The following is a 22788-nucleotide window of genomic DNA, read 5'->3' as shown; positions in this document are numbered from 1 at the left end:
GTTACGGCACACACTTGGGGATTTAAATGCTGGAGTGGCTGGGAATAGGTACACGAATGAATGATTCCTGGTGGGTTTAAGGCAGGAGATAGATGGGCCCCAGGCTGAGCAGCTGGAGTTTGTCGCCTGTGGACAGATACTCCAAGACAAAGATAATAGCTGGAGCAGAGAGGAGCTGAGTCCTGCCCAGATAAGAGATAAAGAGACCACATATACCTCATTCTCGAGGTCAGGGAGAACTTCCTGACTACATCTGTGCAGAAAGGCTCCTCGGGGGGCCAGAAAGGGAGGGGCGCCACCCCACAGTAGGTGATGTCAACCTTCCCATAGGCCTCTGGACTAGAAACCATCTTGGCTAAGAGATGCACACACACACAGGGGAGGACCCTGAGTTATAACCAAATACAGACTCAGAGCCAGGCAAAGCAAGATGACTGGCCAGAGGAAACCCAGAAGAAATGCCCGATATAAGTGATTTAAACTACCACGAAGGGACAACTATCTCTCTCTGAGCCCACTCATGTGTGTTTATTCACATGTACATTCTTCCCCCTAATAAAAACTTTACTTGTTTCACTACTTTTCGTCTCTTGTTGAAATTTATTTCTACAAAGCAGACAAGCCAAGGCCTTGTCACTGGCCCTCATGGTCTAGTGGTTAGCATTCAGTGCTCTCACTGCCGTGGCCTGGCTTCAATCTCTGGTCAGGGAACTGAGATTCTGCTTCAAGACGCTGCAGGCTGAGGCCACCCGAGATTGGGTTGGCATAGCCATGCAGCCTGGCTAAACAGGCTTGTAAGGCTTTCTCTTCTAAATTACCTGCTGACTCACTCAGGATGTCAGGATCCTCTGAGAATGGCTATAAACAGTGACTTAGAGACTGGCATAGACTAGAGGATTCTAAATCAATCCCTCACTTCCTTCCCCTGATCTGGCATATCCACAGGAAAAAGGAAAACACCAGGAGCAGAGATAAGGTAATAGAAACTCCAGTGTGAAAAGCCAATAAAGAGGGTAAGGAGAGGTCAAGAAATCAGGGCTTCCCTAGTGGCGCAGTGGTTAAGAACCCTCCTGCTGATGCAGGGGACATGGGTTGGAGCCTTGGTCCGGGAAGATCCCACATGCCGCGAAGCAACTAAGCCCGTGCACCACAACTACTGAGCCTGCTCTCTAGAGCCATCGAGCCACAACTACTGAGCCCACACGCCCAGAGCCCGTGCTCCGCAACAAGAGCAGCCACCGCAATGAGAAGCCCACGCACCACAGCGAAGAGTAGCCCTCACTCTCTGCAACTAGAGAAAAACCCACGTGCAGCAACGAAGACCCAGCGCAGCCAAAAATAAATAAATAAATCTATAAAAAAATAAAAAGAAATCAAATTCAGGTGATTATGCCTATTCTAATAGGTTCCCATTTGTTTCCTCAAAAAAGTAACAGCCCATTTTCTCAAATGAAAAGATTCTCAAATACTCCAGAAAATTTAATTTTTGATTGATCAAAGTGTTTTCTCTGGAGCAAACTCTCTTCTAAAGGTAGGAGAATGCACAAGAAGGTTTGTAAAGTTCTCAGTGCAATGTGCAGAAATATACAACTGGCCGTTTTACCTGATAGTGATTTGGTATCAAGGGCAATTTCTGAACTTCCGCCAGTAGTTTTGCATGACTCTCCTCTGGGACCTCCGCTAAAAGATTTTTTGTTTTGTTTCTTTCTGGATGTATTTCCTTGTAATTCCTGGCAAGTTCTGGGGGTTCCTAAAAAATTTGCTCAAGAGTTCAGAATAACTATATTATATGTCCTAACCAGCCACCTCCAAGAATATTCAAGGTAATACAGGATGTAAATATATATATAAGAGGAAATCTTAGTTCTATTTTTGTTTTTAAGATTATTACAATTTAATGTTTCCTTACCTGCACTTCCCCAAAAGCCAAATCTTCAGGAGATCTGGGCTCTGAATCCCAGGGGTTAGGAGGATTCAGCTCTAGAAACAAAAGTCCATTTTCTTCATTCTTTTCCACAACTAGAACCAAATGGGAACAAATCTGGATTAACAACAATAACAGAAATGACTTAAAAAGCATCACTGAAATGGAAATGCATGGCTCAGGTACACAGAGTACAAAAGTCAAAGGAAAATAAAAACAAAAGGCAATGCTCATTTGGGTCAAGCAACGTCTACTGAGATGAGGGCTGAAGACCATCACCCATTCATTTCTTTTTTTTTTTTAATTTAAAATTTATTGTTAATAGGGTCTGCATAAAAGGAGGGGGTGAAGGGTGGGGAACATGCAGGGGACACAGGAACACGATGACATGGCCAGGGCCACAGCTTCTGTCGCAGGGGAAGGGATGAAAAGAAAAGGCCAGGGGTGGAGCTGGGGCGGAAGAGGGAAGGGGGAGACACTGTGGCTGCATTCCCCCCACCCCCAGGAAGCACCTCTAGTCCCTGGATCCCCACATTTACCATGGCCCCCTAAGATTCCATCTCTTGCCCTACCTCTGACCCTAGTGGCTCCTTCTTTTGCTCCCCTTGACTTGTTTCCCCCTGACAGATTCTCAAGCAGGATGATGTTTAGGGCCTGACCCCAAACAACCTCACCTTATGAAGGTACAAACTGTGTCTTCCCTGCTTCGGCCCCTTCTCAAATCTCACCTTTCCCCCTCTCTGGGGCAGAATCTTTAATTTCCTTCCTTCCTCTCCTCCCTCCTCCTGGAAAAAACAAAAAGCACCAACTCCCCAGGGAGGGGCAGCAGACAGTAGGGGGACACTGGAAGGAGGAGAGCAAGGAGGACCACCGAGGGAAAGGCTCACAAATCCCTGGAAGGGCAGGGCAGGGGGTTACAGAGAGGAGAGGGGGCGAGGGCAGTGGCTGCTCCTGTCCTCTGCCACCCCTGCCCACTGTCCAGGGGGCTTCAACACGACTGAGGGACCAGGTGTGCATATGGGGTCAGGTCTGACAGGGAGAAATCAGGGGCAGGAGAAACAAATCGTTAAAACCCAGCAAATTCCCCTAAGAAAACACTTCTTCCTCCTTTCCTTCTGGAGGCTCCTTGGTTGGCAGGGCAAGTAGTGAGGAGTTGGTGGGAAGAGACAGGGGAAGAGGAGATGGTACCGAGGGACTTTCCTCCATTCTCCCCTCTCCCCCGCGCCAACTTGGAGCTCACCAGGGCTGGGAGGGAAGTGGCTGAGAGCTCACACGCACGCCCTCGGCCCCCGAGGAGCCACAGCTCTGGGAGGGGCTGCCGCCACCATTGGACAGGCCTCACTTGTACCAGGTGGGTGCAGGGGTCCCCCTCAGCTGGTGGGCTGTGGCCGGCCAGCTGGGCAGGGTCTCGCAGGGCACGCTGCACAGCTTGCACAGGATGAGGTCAGCCCGTATGCTGCCGTGGTGAAGCCTTTGTTGCGGAGCACACGGACGTGGTGAGGGCCCTGGCTACGCACCTTCATGTGGTCCGAAATATAAGCCGAGCTCAACGTCTTGCCACGCACATGACCCGGCGCCTTCTCTTCGTGTCGTACTGTGCGGACCCGCAGTCAATCCTTGATCTTCGTAGCAAAAGCTGCCTCGCAGTTCTCACATCTGAAGGGCCGGTCTGTTGAGTGCACTTGTCTGACATGACTGTTGAGGTGATCCCGCCGGGGGGAAGCTCTTGCCACAGTGGGAGCAGCTGTAGGGCTTGTGCACTGCGCCGTCGTGTTAGCACACGTGGTAGCTCCTGCGGTCCTTCTGTCGGTTCTGGTGGTAGACGTCGCGGAAGGCCTCGCCGCACATCTTGCAGGCGTGGTTCTTCTGCATGCGCTTTCCACCGCACCCACGGCACCCGCGGCCACTGCAGCCGCTCGGCCGCCAGCTCCGCTCAGCTGGGGCACGTTCAGGAGGCTCAGGGGCCCATGGTGGGCATCTTCATAGCACCCGAGGGGACCCGGCTGGCTTTGGCTCCCGTGTGGATGGCGTCGTGCCTCCGGAGGCTGTAGCCGTTCTTGAACTCCTTGGCGCACAGGGCGCAGAGGTAGGGCCCCTTGCTCTACGCTGCTTCTCCAATGCGGATGCGACTGGGGCCACAGCGACCGTCGCGGTTGGGGCAACGACGGCGGTGGCCGCAGCTACGGCGATGGTGGCAGCAGAGGCAGGGGGCGCGGCCTCGGCGGCGGGCGCCGACACCCGCAGGGGCGGCGGAGGGGACGCCGGGGGCTGCTTCAGAACTGCTGGGTCCACAGTGGAGGCGGCGGCCGGGGCCGGGGGCGCAGCAGCAACGGCGGCGGCCGCGGCGGACTCCTGAGCGGCGGCGAGAACTCGGAGTAAGTCCACCTGGAGGCGCTCGGCCGCCGGGGCCTGGAGCGTGGGTGGGGGCGCCGGCGCGGCCTGGAATGGACTCTGGGCGCAGCCCTGGGAGGCAAAGAGGCCGGGCTGGAGCTCAGCCCCGACCTGCGGGGGGTTCTGGGAGTGACCCTCAGGTGGCAGGAAGGAGTTCAAGAGGCCGCCCACCCCCCACTCCCCCGGCAGTCCAGGCCCAGTCCAGGCCGCAGCACCGTACTAGGGAACACGGGGAACATGGCCTCCGCCACGGCGGGGCTCAGCTGGGGCCGGGGGCGCGGGCTGCGGCGGTTGGAGCCTGGCTGGGCGGGTGCGGGGAGCGAGGAAACAGCCTCCGCCCCAGCTGCGCAGCTCGCCCGGCGGCGCCTCGGGGAGGGCGCCCCATTCATTTCTTTCTTCATATTACACTTAAGGAACTCATGAGATCTCAGGTGTATCAGGGACACAGCCACACACCAACAGCTTCATTACCATCAAATGAATAATTGCTAGAGATGAGTTCAAGGTGCTATGGCAGTGTCTAGGAAGGAGTACCTAGTTTGGTTCTAAGAGTCAAAGCAGATTTCAAATAGGAGGTAATGCTCCAGCTAGACTTGAAAGATGAGGCATCTGGGCCCAACTAAAGAAATATGATGATGTGAAGCAAACAGGATGAGACAACAGCATGTGTAAAGGCATAGAGGCATGAGAGAGCTTGATATGCACAAGGTGACTACTCATTTATGACCGAGGAAAATGGTGTTTGAGCCAGGCCAGGATAGACAGGTAGGTCAGAGAAAGTCATGAAGGACCCTAGATTCCCTGCTAAGGAGGAGTTTGGATTTTATCTTGTGGCAATGAGGGGTCAATGAAGAATTTTAAGCAATTGTAGCAGATGTGCTGGTGGCTTGCACAAAATCTATTTTCTCCTTCTTTACTATTAGCATCTAATTTTTTTTTTAAGGAGTGGTGATACACCTATCTAAAGATCATGATTTCCCAGGCCCCCTTGCAATTATGAGTGGCCATAGCTCTACGTACAGTTTATATAGTTCTGCCCAGTGAGATGTGAGCAGAAGTGTACTAGTGGGACTTCCAGGAACACGTTTATTTTCCTGACAAAGAGGAACAAACTCAACGGATCTGGACTGTTCACCCTTCATCTTCCCCCCGCCATGCTTGTGTGAAACTTGGTTGCCATGCTTGGAGGAGCAGAAGCCATCTTGAGACCCTGAGGAAAAAAGTCAGATACTAAGCATGACAGAATGGGAAGACAGAAGGAGCCTGGCTCCTTGATTAACCAACAGCCGTAATGCCCAAGACTGCCTGTTTTCCAACTTCTTGTGATGTAAGAAAACCTCAGATATGATTGGGCCACTGTTATTTGCGTTTTCTATTACAATGGCTGAAAGCAATATCTAAATGCTATAAGAAGGGAGTATTAAAATCAGAACTTAATTTTAGGAAGACCACTGTGAGACACATGGAGAAGATCAATTGGAGGGAGGCAGGACCATATTTGAGAGCCCTCCCCATTGTTTTGGGAGGCCATCAGCAAACAACTGATGGACATGCACTCAGGAGAAAGATGGCCTGTTTGGAGCCCTCACTCTCCCACTTAATAGCTTAATAGCTGGATGACCTTGGACAACTTACTTGACTTCTCCATTCTTCAGTGTTTTTATCTATAACCCCAGCCACCTCCAAGGACAGTCATCCTAATAAGTGCCAGCAATTTTACTAACTGCTCAATGAAAGCAAATGAGGTCTTAGACCAAAGCAGTCCCTGTGGAAATGGCATCATTGCCCTGCCCTCAAAGCCAAGCATTTTCCTACTTTCTTCAAAGCATATAAAAAAAATATTTTGCCTACACTTTCTGAATGAATAATTATACTCACTTTAAGACAACTGCTAATGGAAGAAACTGAGGTAAAAATTACCCCTAAAATGAAAAATGGTGCATTTTTTAATATTCCCTAATAGTTGAAAACGAAAACTTATATATGCTGTCAAATTTCAATTTTCAAGGTCAACTTGAGGGACTGTAATAAAGAAGAGTTGAAAACTTAAAGAATTACCTCCCCTAAAGTCTGTTTTGCTCTCTCACTACCCTAGCTTCACCCTCGTGGCTACATATTCTCCCTCTCTGCCCCTGACACACTGATGACACATTTAGACGATCTCCTTGGAAAGCTCTCCTCAGTATCACAGCACTGCCCACTACCTGGCTTCATTTGGGACTCAGCTGTCATATTATCAGACAGGGCTTTCTGACCACTCCATCTCAAAGAGCACTCTCCAGCCCTCTACCCTCATTTTTTTCTTCCTAGCCCTATTGCCACTGGACATATTGTATATTGTTTGTTTATGGTCTGTCTCCGCTATAAGACTATGAGCTCTGTGAGAGCTAGCATCGTGGTTTGTTTGATGCTCTGTCAGTAGTGTGCCAAGAACGTTGCCTGACTCACAATTGGCACTTGTTAAATATCTGTTGAGTTAATTGATTAATTAATGGTCATCATTCCATGTCTCCCAAGACTCTCTTGGGGTGCACAGCCCCCTCTCCCAACCCAGGCACTGCTCCTGCCCAGACTGGGCACCTCAAGTTGGGAAATTTAGATATAAGATTATCTCAACAAAAGCCCCAAATAAAGTATATTACTTTTTCATTTTTAAAAGAGCACTTTAAAAGCTAGAAACATGATCGCACCAGATAGCTTCAGCTGGTCCCTACAAACCCCTTCTTCTCTACCTGTCTGCACCCTTGTCCACCTACTGCCTCCTTCAGGAGGTTGACTTAGCTGGACCACATCAAAGGGCTCCCACACTCTCCTCCTTTTAGGTGAGTTTGGCTATTGGGAAGCTTCAGGGTGAGATGGTAAGAGAACTCAGTGAGGTTGGGTCACTTATACCTCTGGCTCTTTCCCTGTAAGGTCACCTTGAACTAGTTATGCTCTGGGCATGGACAGAGGTCACTGCTTATCTCATAGAAGCCAATTCTTTATGACTCTCTCTTCTTCCAGATTCTGGAAACTGCTCCCCCCTCATCCCTTTGGGCCTAAAGACAGATAATTTGGCTGTTATCAACTCCAGGTTACTCCACCTTCCCTGTGATTCTCCCACATCCACACCTTATAAAATATCCTTTGATGAAAACATGCTCTACAAATTATCCAAATTTGAGGGGGCCATCTTTTTTCCTTTTGTGAATATAACTAATACAATAAATAAGAATCGCTATCCTGAAACCCCAAATTCAGAAGAGTGATTACCTCTGGGGGATGAGGGGATATGTAACATGATCAAGGAAAGGTATTTAAAGATCTTCTGCTGTTAATGTTTTATGTCTTAAGCTGAGCACTGGGCACATGGCTGTTCACTCTGTTATTTTTATACCTTTTGAATATTGCTTAAGAATTTAATAGAAGCATATTAATTAATATTTTTCCTAGTAATAGTTATCAACTTATTTAATAGTAAAACACAATTGGCATTCTTAATAAAATCAGGAACACACAAAGGATGCTTAATAGCACTATTCTTATTAAACTATGTCCTTGAAAATGCAAGTGATATAATAAAGATACATCTTATTATTATTTCCAGGCTATATGATTGCCAGAAAACATTGTCGTGAAATAGAAAGAATGCTGGATTTGGAAACATCTGGGTTGGGATTATGACTGGGCTGCCTATTATCGGCAACCTGGGATGCAGTTTCCTGATCTGTAAAATAGGCTTATGATACATACTTTGCAGAGTTATATAATAAATCCTGTAGGGTCTAGCACTATGCCTGGCACAGAGAAGGGATTTAAAAAATAATATAATTATTACGGCAATTATTTTACCTTCAAAGAATGAAGAGTTAAAAAGAAAGTTCAGTATTGGACAAACAAAATTATATACTAGCAAATACCATTTCAAAAATACAAGGTATTATGGAAGCCTCTCAGAAAACTGCATTGATATCCACTCTTAAGGATTTTCCTTCTTTAGAATTGTTCTCTCTCAAGAAAAGCAGAAAAAAATAAGAGTCTGTAACTCTTAACTGTTATTTCAAAGCAAACACCATAAAAGTTTTTATGCCCCTTGCACAAAGATAATGCATTTATGCATGGAAGTAAAGCATAACATCTGCCAACTCCCTGCCTCTATAAAGCAGGTGAATGTGTCATCCTTCTTTTGACTGCACAAACTGATGCAATCTAGGTTATTTGGGTTGTAACTGAATATTTATCCAGAGGAACAAACAAATGGAATTCATTAAAATCTTTTTACAAGGAAGAATGATGAAGAAGAATTAGAGCAAAAACATTTTAGAAAACTATAATAATTAAATCATTGATTATTGGCATAAGGACGGTCAAGGAGAGGATCCTAATTAAATAACAGTTTAATATTCTAAGAGAGGGATCATAGATTGGTGGAAAAGGAAGGGCTAGCTAAGAATGGTGCTGTGCAACAGGTTAGCTAAGTATTCCAGTTGATTAAAGACACAAAGAAAAGCAACCAAGTGGTTAAAAAGTATGAAAAAATAGAATATCAAAGGGAGGACTTCGGGCTTCCCTGGTGGCGCAGTGGTTGAGAGTCCGCCTGCCGATGCAGGGGACACGGGTTCGTGCCCCGGTCTGGGAGGATCCCACATGCCGTGGAGCGGCTGGGCCCGTGAGCCATGGCCGCTGAGCCTGCGCGTCCGGAGCCTGTGCTCCGCAACAGGAGAGGCCACAACAGTGAGGGGCCCGTGTACCGCAAAAAAAAAAAAAAAAAAAAAAAGGGAGGACTTCTAAGTTTAATAGCAATGGAAACAAGTCCAATGGAAAATCTGAATAGATACAAATGTAAAATGAAAAAGTTCTACCACCAAAGAAAATTGGCAAACGTGTTTGGAAAATATTAGCAACATATTTGAGAAACAAGTGTAATTTAAAACAACAATGCTCTTTTTGACTCAAACAAGGAAAGTCTGAAAAATTAAGAATGCCCTGAGCTGGTAAGGCATGAAGAGAAAAGGCAGGCTTATTAACTAGTTAGAGGGAATAAAAACTGGTTCATTCTAGAAAATGGACTGTAATGTAATATATATTAAAGAATGGATGAATGAATAATGGACTCATTCATTCATTTAGTACCTCAAGTAAGGACGACTGTGCTAATCATATTTTTCAGTTCATGACACATGATATTCGGCCCAGGCAAAGCTACTTACTTACTTACTTACTTATTCCCTTTATCTCTGTTTCCCACTCTTATTTCCCCCTCCTCCCCTACAGGCTACAATTTGAAGGGTCGTGCAAAATACGTATTATATTGTATATGTGCATCTTTAGTTTCTATAAACAGTATTGGGTCTCCAGTCTGTTTCTTCGTCCTTTTCACTCAATACCCTGTTTTTAAGATGCATTCATGTTACCACGTGTACTTCTAGTCCACTTCCTCTAACTGCAGTTTAGTATTCCCTGGTTCACCACATTTTACTGATTCACTCTCCCAGTGGTGGACCCATAGACTCTGCCACAACAAGGTTTCTTTGGTATACAAAGAGGAATGAGAGTGATGGGTCGTGGCGTATTCATAAACCTCCCCTGACTAGTCACTGTCGGGTTCCTCTCTAGCGTGGCTGTACCAGCCACATTCCCAGCACAGGCCTGACTATTTCTATACCCTTATATCTCTGACAACATTCCATGGCACCTTCGTTTCTTTCTATCAGTCAAAAAGACATAGAGTAACACCTCATTGCTTTACTTTGCAGTTTTCTGATAATTAACGTGTTTGAGCATATCTTCATGTGCTTATTGACCTTTGCGGATTCTTCTGTAAAATGCTAGGTTCATATCCTTTCTGCATTTTTATATTGGGTTTCCTATCTTTTTCTTGTCAATTTGCATTACTTCCTCCTATATGCTAGATAATATTCCCTTGTTGGTTGCCAATATTGCAAAATAGTCACCCAAACTGTCATACATCTTTTAACTTTGTCCATGGTGTCCTCCAATTAGCAGAAATCTTTAGTGCTGATGAAATCACATTCACCAGGGTTTTGTGTGTGTGTGTGTGTGTGTGTTGGTGGGGGGGTTATTCTTTGAGCTGTACTTCTGAAGTGTTGTTTGAAGAGTCAGGAAGTGCCACCAATTTCTAGGTCACAAAGATATTCTACATGTAGATATTCTACATTTCTTCTGTTAGAAATGTAGATATTCTACATTTCTTCTGTTACTTTTACAGTCTGACCTTTTTCATTTAGGCTATTAGTCCATGTGAAGCCCATCTTTATGTTACGATGTATGACGTGTTAAATATGGGTAAAAGCATTAATTAGTCATACCCTGTTGCCAGTAATTCACCTATCTTACAGAAAAAACTCCAAAAACAGAGAAATTCTTAAGCAGAAAGATCACAGTTTTGGTTTTGATGGAAAAAAAAAAAAATCTGTGAACAGCCTAAATTCCAACAACAGAGAAATGGCTAAATAAATTATTTAAGTTAATATTTAATGTAAGCATACTTTAAAATTATGTATATATAGAATCTGACATATATGACTAATATAATAGATTAACAAGACAAAAAACAGGATGCAAAAATAATATATAGAATAATTATAATTATTTGTAAAAGTATGCTTAAAAAGATGACTGGAAGTTGCAACAACTAGATAGAAAATCAACAAGGAAATAGAAGACTCAAACAACACTATAAACCAACCAGACCCAACAGACATAGACAGAACACTCCACCCAACAATAGAATACACATTCTTCTCAAGTACATGTAGAATATTCTCCACAAACCAGTACAAACCATATGTTAGGCCATAAAATAAAGTTAAAAGGATCAAGTCATATAAAGTATGTTCTCTGACCACGATGAAATGAAATTAGATACCAATAAGAGGAGAAAGTTGGAAAATTCACAAATATGTAGAGATCAGACAACATACTTCTGAATACAAATGGTTTAAGGAGGAAGATCACAAGAAAAATGAGAAAATACTTTGTGACAAGGAAAAATGAAAACATAATATTCAGAAACTTACGGAATGCAGCTAAAACAGTGCAGTGCATAAAAGGAACACACCTATAATAAAAAAGATCTCAAGTAAAACACCGAACCTTCCACCTTATGAAATTAGAAAAAGAAGAGCAAACTAAACCCAAAGCAAATAAAAGGAAGGAAATATTTAAAAATTAGAGCTAAAATAAATGGAATTGAGATAAGAAAAACAAGAGAAAATCAATGAAAACAAAAGTTTGTTCTTTGAAAAGATTAACAAAATTTCCAATCCTTTAGCTAGACTAACCAAGAAAAAAGAGAAAAGGTTCAAATTACTAAAATCACGAATGAAAAGGGGGACATTACTATCAATCTTACAGAAATAAAAAAGAACATAAGGAAATATAATAAATATTATATATCAACAAATTGATAACCCAGACGAAATGGAGAAATTCCTAGGAAGAAACAAACTAACAAAATTGACTCAAGAAGAAATAGAATATCTGAGAAGACCCATAACAAATAAAGAGATTTAATTAGTAAACAAAAAACTTCACAAACATTAGCCCAAGCCCAGATGGCTTCACTGGTGAATTTGACCGAATGTCTAAAGAAGAATCAATACCAAACTTCACAAATTCTTCCAATAAACAGAAGAGGATGGAACACTTCCTAACTCATTTTATGAGGGCAGTATTACTACCCTGATCCCAAAATCAGACAAAGCTATCACACACAAAAAACCACAGACCAATATTCCTTATGAATATAGACATAAAAATCCTTAACCAAATATTAGCAAATACAATTTAGCAATATAAAAAATAATTATGACCATGACCAAGTGGGGTTTATGCCAGCCTGGTTCAATACAGGAAAAGCCATAGCGACAGAAAGTAGATTAGTGGTTGGCCAGGGGATGAAGGAAGAGGGGAATGGGACTGACTGCTAATAGTTACAAGGTTTCTTTTGGGGATGATGAAAATGTTCTGGAATTAGATAGTGGTGGTAATGGCACAACATGTGAAAATACTAAAAACCATTGAGTTGCACACTCTAAGAAGGTGAATTTTATGGTGCATGAATTATATCTCAGTTAAGAGAAGGAGGAGGAGAAGGCTGGGGAGAGGAAGGAAGGGGACCTCGGTGACAACCGGAAGAAAAGATACCAAAACAGGTGTTGTCTTGAGGTGATGGGAGTGCAAGTGAGCGTCTTCTTCCTTCTACTTTTCTGATTTTTACCTTTTTAATGATGACCATATATTGTTATTTATAATAATAATAAAATCAAATAATCTAAGTTCATACGAGATCAAGCCATCCTTCTCTTTCTTGGGATGTGGTAGGAAATCACTACAGTGTAGGTAGCACTGGACTGAAAAGTGGGCTCTGTTAACAAAATTTTCCACTCTCACAGAGAGTGGAAATTTTCCACTTTCTCAATTTTCCACTTTCCTCACTGGAGCAAAGGCTAAAAAATTTAGTGGTCTTGTTATTTCCAGCCCTCCACTGACCCTGCTGCCACCTCTAGCCCTGCCTTTCACCTGCCATAGCAGCAAACATCAGCCCTCTGCATCAGTTCCCAGCCTTGATCTATTTTCCAATTGATCCCATTTTCTGCTGGGTGGAAAATCCCTTCCTCCTGCTCCTAAGGTCCCAGTTACAGGGGTGATGTGCAGATTATTTGAGACATACATATACAAATAAAACATTATGCTCTGTGTACCAAGTTCTGAGAATTTAACAGCTATTCTTTTTTTTTTTTTTTTTTTTTACCATACGCGGGCCTCTCACTGTTGTGGCCTCTCCCGTTGCGGAGCACAGGCTCCGGACGCACAGGCTCAGCAGCCATGGCTCACGGGCCTAGCTGCTCCGCGGCATGTGGGATCCTCCCAGACCGGGGCACGAACCCGTGTCCCCTGCATTGGCAGGCGGACTCTCAACCACTGCGCCACCAGGGAAGCCCACAGCTGTTCACTTTCAAAATTCTTTCAACAATGCAATAAGATAGTTACTACCAATATTATATCCTAGTGAGGAAACTAAAGAACAAAGAGATTGACTAACTTGCCCCAAGTCATTTAATTGTGTGTTTGAGCATCAGGATCTGAGCCCAGGCTGCCCTGCACCATTCACTCTTAACCACTTTGCTATAATGTCTCACTATAGGTCTTGTCCAAAAGACTGAGAGGTTTTATAAAGGCCCCTAAGCAGCTATCAATTTCTGGGTTACATACTCATAAAGTTGATAGTCTATTGTCCTTTCACTTACACAAACAGTTTGATATGTTCAAACCTTTGCTTCTTACCTGTTTTCTGCCAAATAAATTTAACAGTATTTGTACAGTTCCTGCTAACAATGCAGTCTGCAGGTTTCCTAGGCTAGGTCAACAGACATGGAATGAGGCTTACTGGCAAAAGAACCTAGTAACCGAGACATCCCTTTGAGGGGCAGGGGGAGGATGAACTTGTAGTCAAAGCAATCAGCAACTTCCCCCAGAATAGCATTCTATCTCTTTTGGGGGGTGACCAGAAAAGGACATGCACCTCAGTAAGTGACACCTCTGCTCTGGGAACTGGGAGAATGCCTTTGCAGGTCAGACCCTTCTTTAAAAAGTGATTAGGAGTTGGTCTCACCGAGACACCTGGGCAACACTGGCCCTGATAGCCTATTCCATATACAATAATTTGAGCCTGAAAAAGATGTAGAGGTAGTGTAATCAAAGTTCCCAGACTGGAGGTCCAGCCCAGGAAGCCCACTATTCAGCTCCCTTCACAGGTAACCAGTGGTGAGCCTGCCCCCGTCCATAAGTGCTTATGTATACATGTTTTTTCATAATAGGGCCATACTATATGTGATATTTATAATCTGCTTTATTTTTCAAAAGTCACTCTTATTATTTTAGTTTCTTCAATAGAATCACTTTTAAGACACAGTGGAATTATTTCTAGTGTTTAAATTGTTTTCAATTTTTCTCTTTTGTAGACAGTATTGCTGTGAATGAACATTCTCATAGCCGTATCTTTTGACATATCAGTGATTATTAAGATCTTAGGCATATGGTCTCGGATGTGGAATTGCCGGGTCAAAGGGATGCACCTTCTTCAGTGTGATAGGAAGCTCATCGGAGAGTTTTAAGCAGGGGAATGTCATGAATTTTTAAAATATCAGTCTGGTACTAACCAGCCTGAAACTAACACAACATTGTAAATCAACTATTCTCCAATATAAAATTAAATTAAATTAACAAAAATAAAATAAAATATCAAGCTGTGTGCTGTAAGCAGGATGGACTGCAGGAAGCAAGCATGGAAGCAGGGAGGCCAGTTGTGCAGACAAAAGGTGTCTGTGACTTGCATTTGGTTGGAGACAGAGCAGACGGAGAGAAGTGGATGGATTCTGAAGGTGTTTTGGCACAGGATTTATTAATGGTTTGGATATGGGGGTTTAAGGAAAGAGAAGACTCAAGAGTGACCAGCAGGTTTTGTTCAGTTGAGTGGAAGCAGCATCATTTACCAAGATGGAGAAGGCTGGAGGAGGAACAGGTCTGGAGATAAGGTGGGTTTGGCCATTAGGAGTTCTGTTTTGGCCGCAGCTTGTAATGCCTATTAGAAATCAATTCATGGGACTTCCCTGGTGGCGCAGTGGTTAAGATTCCATGCTCCCAATGCAGGGGGCCAGGGTTCGATCCCTGGTCAGGGAACTAGATCCCACATGCTTCAACTAAGAGCTCACATGCCGCAACTAAGGAGCTCACCTGCCACAACTAAGGAGCACACATGCCACAACTAAGACCCAGTGCAACTGAATTAAAAAAAAAAAATATATATATATATATATATATATATATATATATATATATATATGTCAATTCATGTAGAACTCAATAGTTGGCCCTTCTTAACCACGGTTCCTCGCATCCACAGATTCAACCAACCTTGGCTGGTGTAGTCCTATAGTATTTACTATTGGAAAATATCCATGCAGTTCAAACCACATTGTTCAAGGGTCAGCTGCATATCAAGGACAGAGTGGGCCATTGGGCTGCATGCCGAGAGTTTGAGTACAATGGCCATGGCAAAGCGACCACTGAATTTAGCAAACTGGTGACCTTGACAGGAGCAGTGTTAGCGGAGTGGTAGGGATGGAAGCTCCACTGAGAGACGATGGGAGGGGAAGGAACAGAGACAACGAGTGTGAGATGCCTGTTTCAAGGGGTTTCGCTGTTCAGACATTTGGAGAAATGGAAACATAAGAGGGCTTATCTGAACACTAGGGCGCGTGCGCACGTGTGTGTGTGTACCTGTGGGTTAATAGGCAAAGACGAAATTTATGATACAGGAGAGAGAAGGACAGCTGCAGGAGGGAAGTCCTCAAGTAGGTGTGAGGTGGGATCCAGTGTGCGAGAGCAGGGCGAGCCATAGGAGCAGGGTCAGTGCAGCCACTGTCAACTGTCACAGGAGTCAAGGAAGTATATGCAGGCACAGAGGCAGATGGGTTGAACAATTTGGTGGTAATGACTCTCCATTACTGAGTCCCATTACTGCATTGTCAATGTGAAGATAATGTGAGATAATTCACACAAAGTGCCTAATACTACACCTAACACACACTTAATAACATTCTGGATTAGGTCATGATTCTTCAACTACATTCAAGGCCCTCCCTACAATGTACCTTTGAAATCTTATGTTCTACTACTCTGATACACATACCCTGTACTCCAGCCAACTAAACTACACATTTGGCCCCAAATAAACTAAAACAGCCCAAGCTGTCCCCTCTACCAGAAATGTCCTCCTTTCTCTTCTCTGCCTGATGAAATTCTGCCCATCTTTCAAAACCCAACACAAATGCTATCTCTGGCATGAAGCTTTCTATGATTCCCCCAATTAGATCAAATCTATATTTTTATTCTTATAACAGACATTCTGAAACAGTGTGTGTGAGCAGTTTTAAGAATCTTCCCAAGTAACATTTTCTACTGATAAAACATGCTTTTAATCACTTAGGTCAAAGACAAATTTATTCCTATTATTAAGCCCTCCTTACTCATATTTCTACCTGCTTTCTTGAGTAGGAGGAAGGAAAAAGTAGAAGTGGAGCCAGCATACTGAGAATCACATGTAAACTGTAGCATCTTACCTATGCCAGAAAGAGCCATGGAATTTGAAGGACTTTATTTCCCAACCGAAACTGTGGTGTTTCATTATAACTGTTGAAAAGATCATGCACTTGAATATCTATCTTGTGTGTTTTCACTGATACAATATTCAGAGCCACTATTCTATAGTACACTGTACCAAAGAAACCTGTCAGAGTATCCCTGATCTTAGTTGTTCACAGGCTTGTCTTTGCCACCACCTCATGTTAATGTCATCTAATTTACACTGACTCTATCTTATCCATCTTTGTATCTCTTAATACCCAATACAATGTTTACACCTGGTAAGTTCTCATCAGATACTTACTGAACAAATGAATGAATGAAGGGATCCTTTGGAGAAATCCTGTTTAGAATTTTCAGTGTTAATTATTTTTAAAAGAGCTAATGTCCATAGTTTAAAATCAGGATATACTCAAAGCTTCAAGTGAGATTGGAAACAAGTTGACAAGAAGGACCCCAATGATAATAATAGCAGAAAACATTGATCGATATGGATTATATTTACCCAGTTCATCTTGACAGAAGCTGCCTGGAGGATTGATATACTTCATGGTGCTCACATCCAACTTCCAGTTGTGTTTTGTGCATCTAACAGACCTGGATGAAAAATTATACTTAGGTTTATGAAATGGTGAAAATAAAAATTCATCTTATTAGGCTTAAATGCATTATAAACAACTGTAGTTGGTTGAACATAAAATGCATGAAAGAAAAACTACTAATAGCTCATACTCAAATATCCAAGGAAATATAGATTAATCATCAGTAGGCAATTTTAAAAGTGAAGATAAATGCCATGTCACAAAATAATATGTGTTAGAGATCAACAGAGCCATCAGAATGAAGTCATCTTTAGGGATGGCTCTCATACAAAAGCTAAGTTGGTTAAGATTCAACTGGGGCCAATATGAGGAAAGAATGCAGTCATTAAGACATACCTATGATTTATAATCACTTTACAACCCTTAGCCCCTGGTATAGTGTGCTAAACCTAAGTTCAGCTCAAGTTTTCAGAAGAGAAAAGACTTCCTTAAAGTTTAAGATTTCAGAGCATGGTTGCCAGATAAAATACAGGATGCCCAGTTAAATATGAATTTCAGATAAATAAGAAATAATTTAAAAACACAACTCACACAATATGTGACATATACTGGAAAGTCATCATTTATCTGCAATTTAACTGAGTGTTCTGCGTTTTTATTTGCTAACTCTGGCAACCCTATTTCAGAATGAGAATCAGATTGCAGCAAAATAGAAGGCTTAGTAATTTTTTTCTATTTCTTACCAGACCACGAAGGGGGTTGTGGTGGTGGAAGATGAGGCATAAAAGTTCCATTTCCTCTCTATTTTGGTAGTGTTTCTCGTAAAGCTTTTTTTTTTTTTTCACAGTTAAAGAATTTTTTTTTACAAACAAATATGTCTCAAGCCGGAAACATCAGATTTTTTAATCTAACAATGTCTATTTTAACTTATATATCAGTAAATTACACTGATTTTTCCAAGCTTCATTGTATCAAGAATTTTTCACACTCTTTTCTAGTAATAAGGCAAAAAACATATTCCGCACTTCAATTTATAGAGGATTATTCTGAAACATCTACTTTCTCATCAATGAGTAGCCAACAACATTTCAAAACTTGAGAACATTCCAAACGCAGCTATTCAACATGCTGGGTCATTAAAGGGGAAACGTGGCAGGATCTTAACTGTTCATAGGCAGCAAGTAGACAGGAGGGAGGCGACAGCTTCATGTGCAAAGAGGTTGGGAAAAGTTGTTAGATTTAGAAAATGAGAACCACAGCTTATGAGAGTTGCTGATGTTGGTTACGTGTGAAGAAGAAAAATGTAGGGAGGGTGGGAGAGGTAGGTCATTACTCTTGACTGTCTCCTAGGTGAGAGATTCCTCGGGTGAATTGCTACGCAGAGAAGCAGTCAAATTTGGAGCGATGGATGGCGGAGTATAGGGTGTGAGTTACTCTGAGGATGGTGTTTCAACACACCAATGCTTGGCGAGCTGCATCTGGGAATAAAGCTGGGAGAATGTGCAGGAGATAAAGCTGGTTCCTCATGTGCCAGAGCACTAAGACAATGCCAACTCTAGGTTAGCCTGCCAACAGAATAGGGTGAAACTAGGATCCATCACCCCCAAGGCTTTGGGTGAAGGAGAGAAAGGCCAGCCTGTGGCAAAGCAATCACTCTGTTAAGATGAGCCAGCCAGGTTCAAGAACAATCTGAATTCCTGTAAATAACCTCTGTTCCTAAGCTACACTAGAAGCTCATGACAGAGTAATAATGATAAATGTCATTGACATTTATTGAGCACTTATCATATAGCCAGACATTGTTTTAAGTGCTTTATGTGTTTGAAAACATTTAATCCTCTCAGCAGTCAGACAGAGTAGGTAATACTCTCAATTTCACTGTATAGAGGAGAGAATTGAGGTCCAGAAAGGCTAAGAAACTTGTCCAAGGTCACGGAGCTGATAGGTGGTGGGGGCAGGCTTCTGAACAGGGCAGGTTGTGAGGAAAGATCATTGCTCCTAATCACAAAGCTGCAACACTTCCTTGAACGGCTGGCTTAGCGAGCACCACGTGAAAAGCCCACTAAGGAGAGAAAGGGAGAGAGGAAACGCGGAGTCCCCGAACCGCAACAGTCAGAAAACCTCAGGGTCCAAGAGTGCCTGCAGAAACTTACCAGTGACAGAACAAGCCATGTCTGAGGTTTCCCTAACTTGAATCCACCGAGAAGATGGAAGGGACTCCAAACACGGCTGTCAGCAAATAACCATGAGGCTCTCCTAGAGTACAGCTGTCGCTAAAACTGTGTCCCATGCAATACTTGCAACCTATCTATGCTAAAAATATATTAGTTATTTAACTGGGTGCCTTCTATTTGCCTAATCTAGCAACCCCATCAAAGGAGCCAAGCAAGCTACAGGTGCAACAGCGTTTATCAACATTTAGAAATCTAACAGTGTGTGTCTGGGCCCTGAAACTAAGTATGCAGTGAAGCAAATCTGTGTGCAGGTTTAAGAACATTCTAGACTTGGGTGATGGTCTTCTATACGATTATAGCAGGGAGCTCTTAGAAAACTACACAGCTCCCTCTGAGTCCACCTGCACTAAACTGCCCACAGATGACCCGAGAAATCAGCTCAACAACACGGTGGAAGTCAAGCCAGACGTGGGAATGGCTAAAAAGCACCCAGGTCAAGTTAGGCTGAAGCAGAGCTTGGAAAGGTGCGGTCAACCACTCATTCGTTGCCGGTGTTGACCATCAGGCTGACAAAGCATCCCTCACCCAGAACTCCCCCTGTCTCTGCCAGGCAGTGCTGATATCTCTTTGGCAGTCACTGAAAACAAACAAACAAAACCCACAACCATCCTGTCCTGGTATTGCTCCTGAACTGGGGAGGAAGGTGATCTATATTGTAGGCTTCATCAAGTGGCGGGAGACGGGTACCAGCACTAGTTCTTCCAAGAAATGATTAGAAGAGCTGCTGTTCAGGGCAGATACAGTTGGGGCTCTGCCATTTTGGGTTTTTAATCACCATGAGGCAGTCAAAGCAAGTCTATCTGCCCTCCAGCAGTGTTTGGATAAGGGCCTGCCCCACTCATACTTCTGGGGGAGTGGGAAAGGAAACCCAGAGGAGGCTTGAGTCCTGGAAGATAAAAGTTGTTACATATACCCAAGCACTCACACACACACACACACACACACACACACGTACCTTAGAAATTTCACTGTTTATCAAGCTAGGAATCAATTTTCAATTAGAGTTCTTAAGAGAGAGTGGGAAATTAAGTAAAGGTCATAACGTTTTGAGATCAGAGAGTTGCCTCAGTGAGCACAAGTAAAAGTTATGAATTTGCTAAAAGAAATAATTTGTCAGTTGGTTCATTTGATTTCTCAATGAACACATCTCCTGCCAAATCTAATTGTAAGAAGGGTCACCAGGGAGAAAGCAAAGGACGCGTGTTACCTTCCGTCTAAATCCTCGATATCTTTTATGAACTGGCCTCCTTGGTGCTTGCACATATTCTTGCATGCTCGCAGGTGGCTCTTACTTTTATATAAGATGTAATCTTTGCCAGTGCTCTTATTTCGAACAAAATTGATCCCTTCCTTGAGATTGGCAACTTCAGCAGGTGAGAGACACAACAGGATCTCAGTTGTTTGTTCGATGCTATGAAAACACGAACATTTTGAGAGGAAAGAGTGATACTGTTAGGTTTCAAGAGAGAACAATTTGGCATTGACACCTCAAAAACCTCTTTTTTATTAAAATACTTTTTAAGGCCATCCCTCCAAGTACCCAGGCCTGGTGGCACCTGACGGTGAATTTTCTCCCCTCCTTTCAATGTCCATCCTACTTGTTGAGGGTTTATCTCCACTTTCCCAGAGAGCTCATGCCCCTCTCACTTGCCTGCCCATGGTCTGTCGTTGCCTCTCTCTGGGTATTTCGGAAGAACTGCAGTTGCTTCTTCAGCTTCTATGACTCATTCGCTCTCAGGAGGCATTAGTCTGTGTGGGTAAAAAGGGTGTGGGCCCAGCTCAGTATTTCCGTCCTACTGCTTCCTCCTCTACCATATCTCTCTTAGAAGCCGAATTTTATATTTAGTTTCAAGAACCCAGTCTGCTCTCCCCAGCTTCATGCTTTTGTCTCTGCACCTGCTCTCCTTTCCCACTGAGAGTCATCCTTTAGGTTCAAACATAACTCAATCATCCCCTCCTTGGATAAGCCTTCCGAGCTACCCACCACCGACCCCCCCCGACCCCCAGGTCAAGTCTAACACTTCTTTTTTTTTTACTTTCCAGGAGACATTGAAATTTATTCTTTCTTTTAGTGAACATCTATCATCTCATATAGATATAAAATTAAAGATAAGATGAGAACTCTTAGCTGATTTACTCAACTTTCATATATAATGTGCAGTAGTGTTAGTTATGTTGATCCTGTTGTACACTACATTCTCAGTACTTACTTATCTTAAAACTGGAAGTTTGTACCTTTTGATCACCTTCATCCAAATCCTCTTCTCTCCACCCCCTGCCTCTGGTAACCACGAATCTGATCTCTTTTTCTATGAGGTTTTTTTTGTTTGTTTTTAAAGTATAATTGACCTACAACACTATGTTAGTTCCCAGTACACAATATAGTGATGCGATATTTCTATACATTTAAAAATGATCACCATGATAAGTCTAGTTATCATAAGTCTAGCACTTCTCAATGTGTATTACTATCTGTAGAACATTATAACCTAGTACCAGTGCACTGCCCTGCTTACTTGCACATAGATGCTTTTAAAAACACTCTATCTCTCTGCTTTTCTCTTCCCACCACTTAGCAGACTATCTTTAAGAGCTAGCTACTTAGAGATTGAACCAACTGCACTCAATCTGAGTAATTTATAAAAAGCTCTAGCAGCAAAGCATTTGATCTCTCATATTTTTTCAAGGAAAATACAAATGTTACATTTCTCAAACCCCAATCTTTAAACAAACTCTTGTTATGATGCAACTCTGAATCATAGTGGAATATAATTTTTGCCAAGAGGGATTTCAAAATAACTTTTGGCATATCCATGGTATGAAATCTGGGTGCATGTTTAATTCTACATTCCACTCCAAACCAAAAGTGGTCAAAATTCTCTTCATGTGTTAATTTAAAATTGATTTGGAGCTCATGTACATTTGTAGCACTCTCACTTTCATTTTTGGAAGACTGCAAATTTCTCTTTTTTCTTAAAGATGAGGTTTTATGGGGCTTCCCTGGTGGCGCAGTGTTTGGGAGTCCGCCTGCCGATGCAGGGGACGTGGGTTCGTGCCCTGGTCCGGGAGGATCCCACGTGCCGCGGAGCGGCTGGGCCCGTGAGCCATGGCCGCTGAGCTTGCGCGTCCGGAACCTGTGCTCCGCAACGGGAGAGGCCGCAGTGGTGAGAGGCCCGCATACCGGGAAAAAAAAAAAAAAGATCAGGTTTTATTTAATTAACTTTAATTAATTAATTGGCTGCATCAGGTCTTAGTTGCGGCACGCGGGATCTTTCACTGTGGCGCACAGGCTCCAGAGCACATGGGCTCAGTAGTTGCGGCATATGGGCTTAGTTGTCCCACGGCATGTGCGATCTTAATTCCTTGACCAGGGATCAAATCGGTGTCCCCTGCATTGCAAGATGGCCCACCAGGGAAGTCCCACAAATTTCTTAAACAGGAAATTAAAATAATATAAAAAACACATCATAATAGAAAATAACAGGAAAGCTACTTCCAATTTTCTACTAATAAGGCAGAGCTCTATAATTGAGTATGATCCATTTCTTTA

General features: G+C 43.1%; 1 protein-coding gene and 1 pseudogene across 1 annotated transcript in view; both read right to left on the bottom strand.

The window, feature by feature from the left end:
• LOC136128832 (cytidine monophosphate-N-acetylneuraminic acid hydroxylase) overlaps positions 1-20645 on the bottom strand; it is a 50183-nt gene extending 29538 nt beyond the window's left edge. The window contains exons 1-3 of the mRNA XM_065884773.1: positions 20446-20645; positions 16968-17059; positions 1910-2019 (exon numbers count right to left, since the gene is read on the bottom strand). Coding sequence (XP_065740845.1) covers positions 1910-2019; positions 16968-17059; positions 20446-20501 — 258 coding nt within the window. The 5' untranslated portion in view covers positions 20502-20645. The remainder of the gene's footprint in view (positions 1-1909; positions 2020-16967; positions 17060-20445) is intronic.
• On the bottom strand, positions 3161-4593 carry LOC136129779 (myc-associated zinc finger protein-like; annotated as a pseudogene).
• Positions 20646-22788: the final 2143 nt, after the last annotated feature.

This window comes from Phocoena phocoena, chromosome 10 (assembly GCF_963924675.1).
Source record: "Phocoena phocoena chromosome 10, mPhoPho1.1, whole genome shotgun sequence".
Taxonomy (NCBI): Eukaryota; Metazoa; Chordata; class Mammalia; order Artiodactyla; family Phocoenidae; genus Phocoena; species Phocoena phocoena.
The sequence above is the reverse complement of the archived record's forward strand: the minus strand, read 5'-3'. Positions and strand labels throughout refer to the sequence as shown.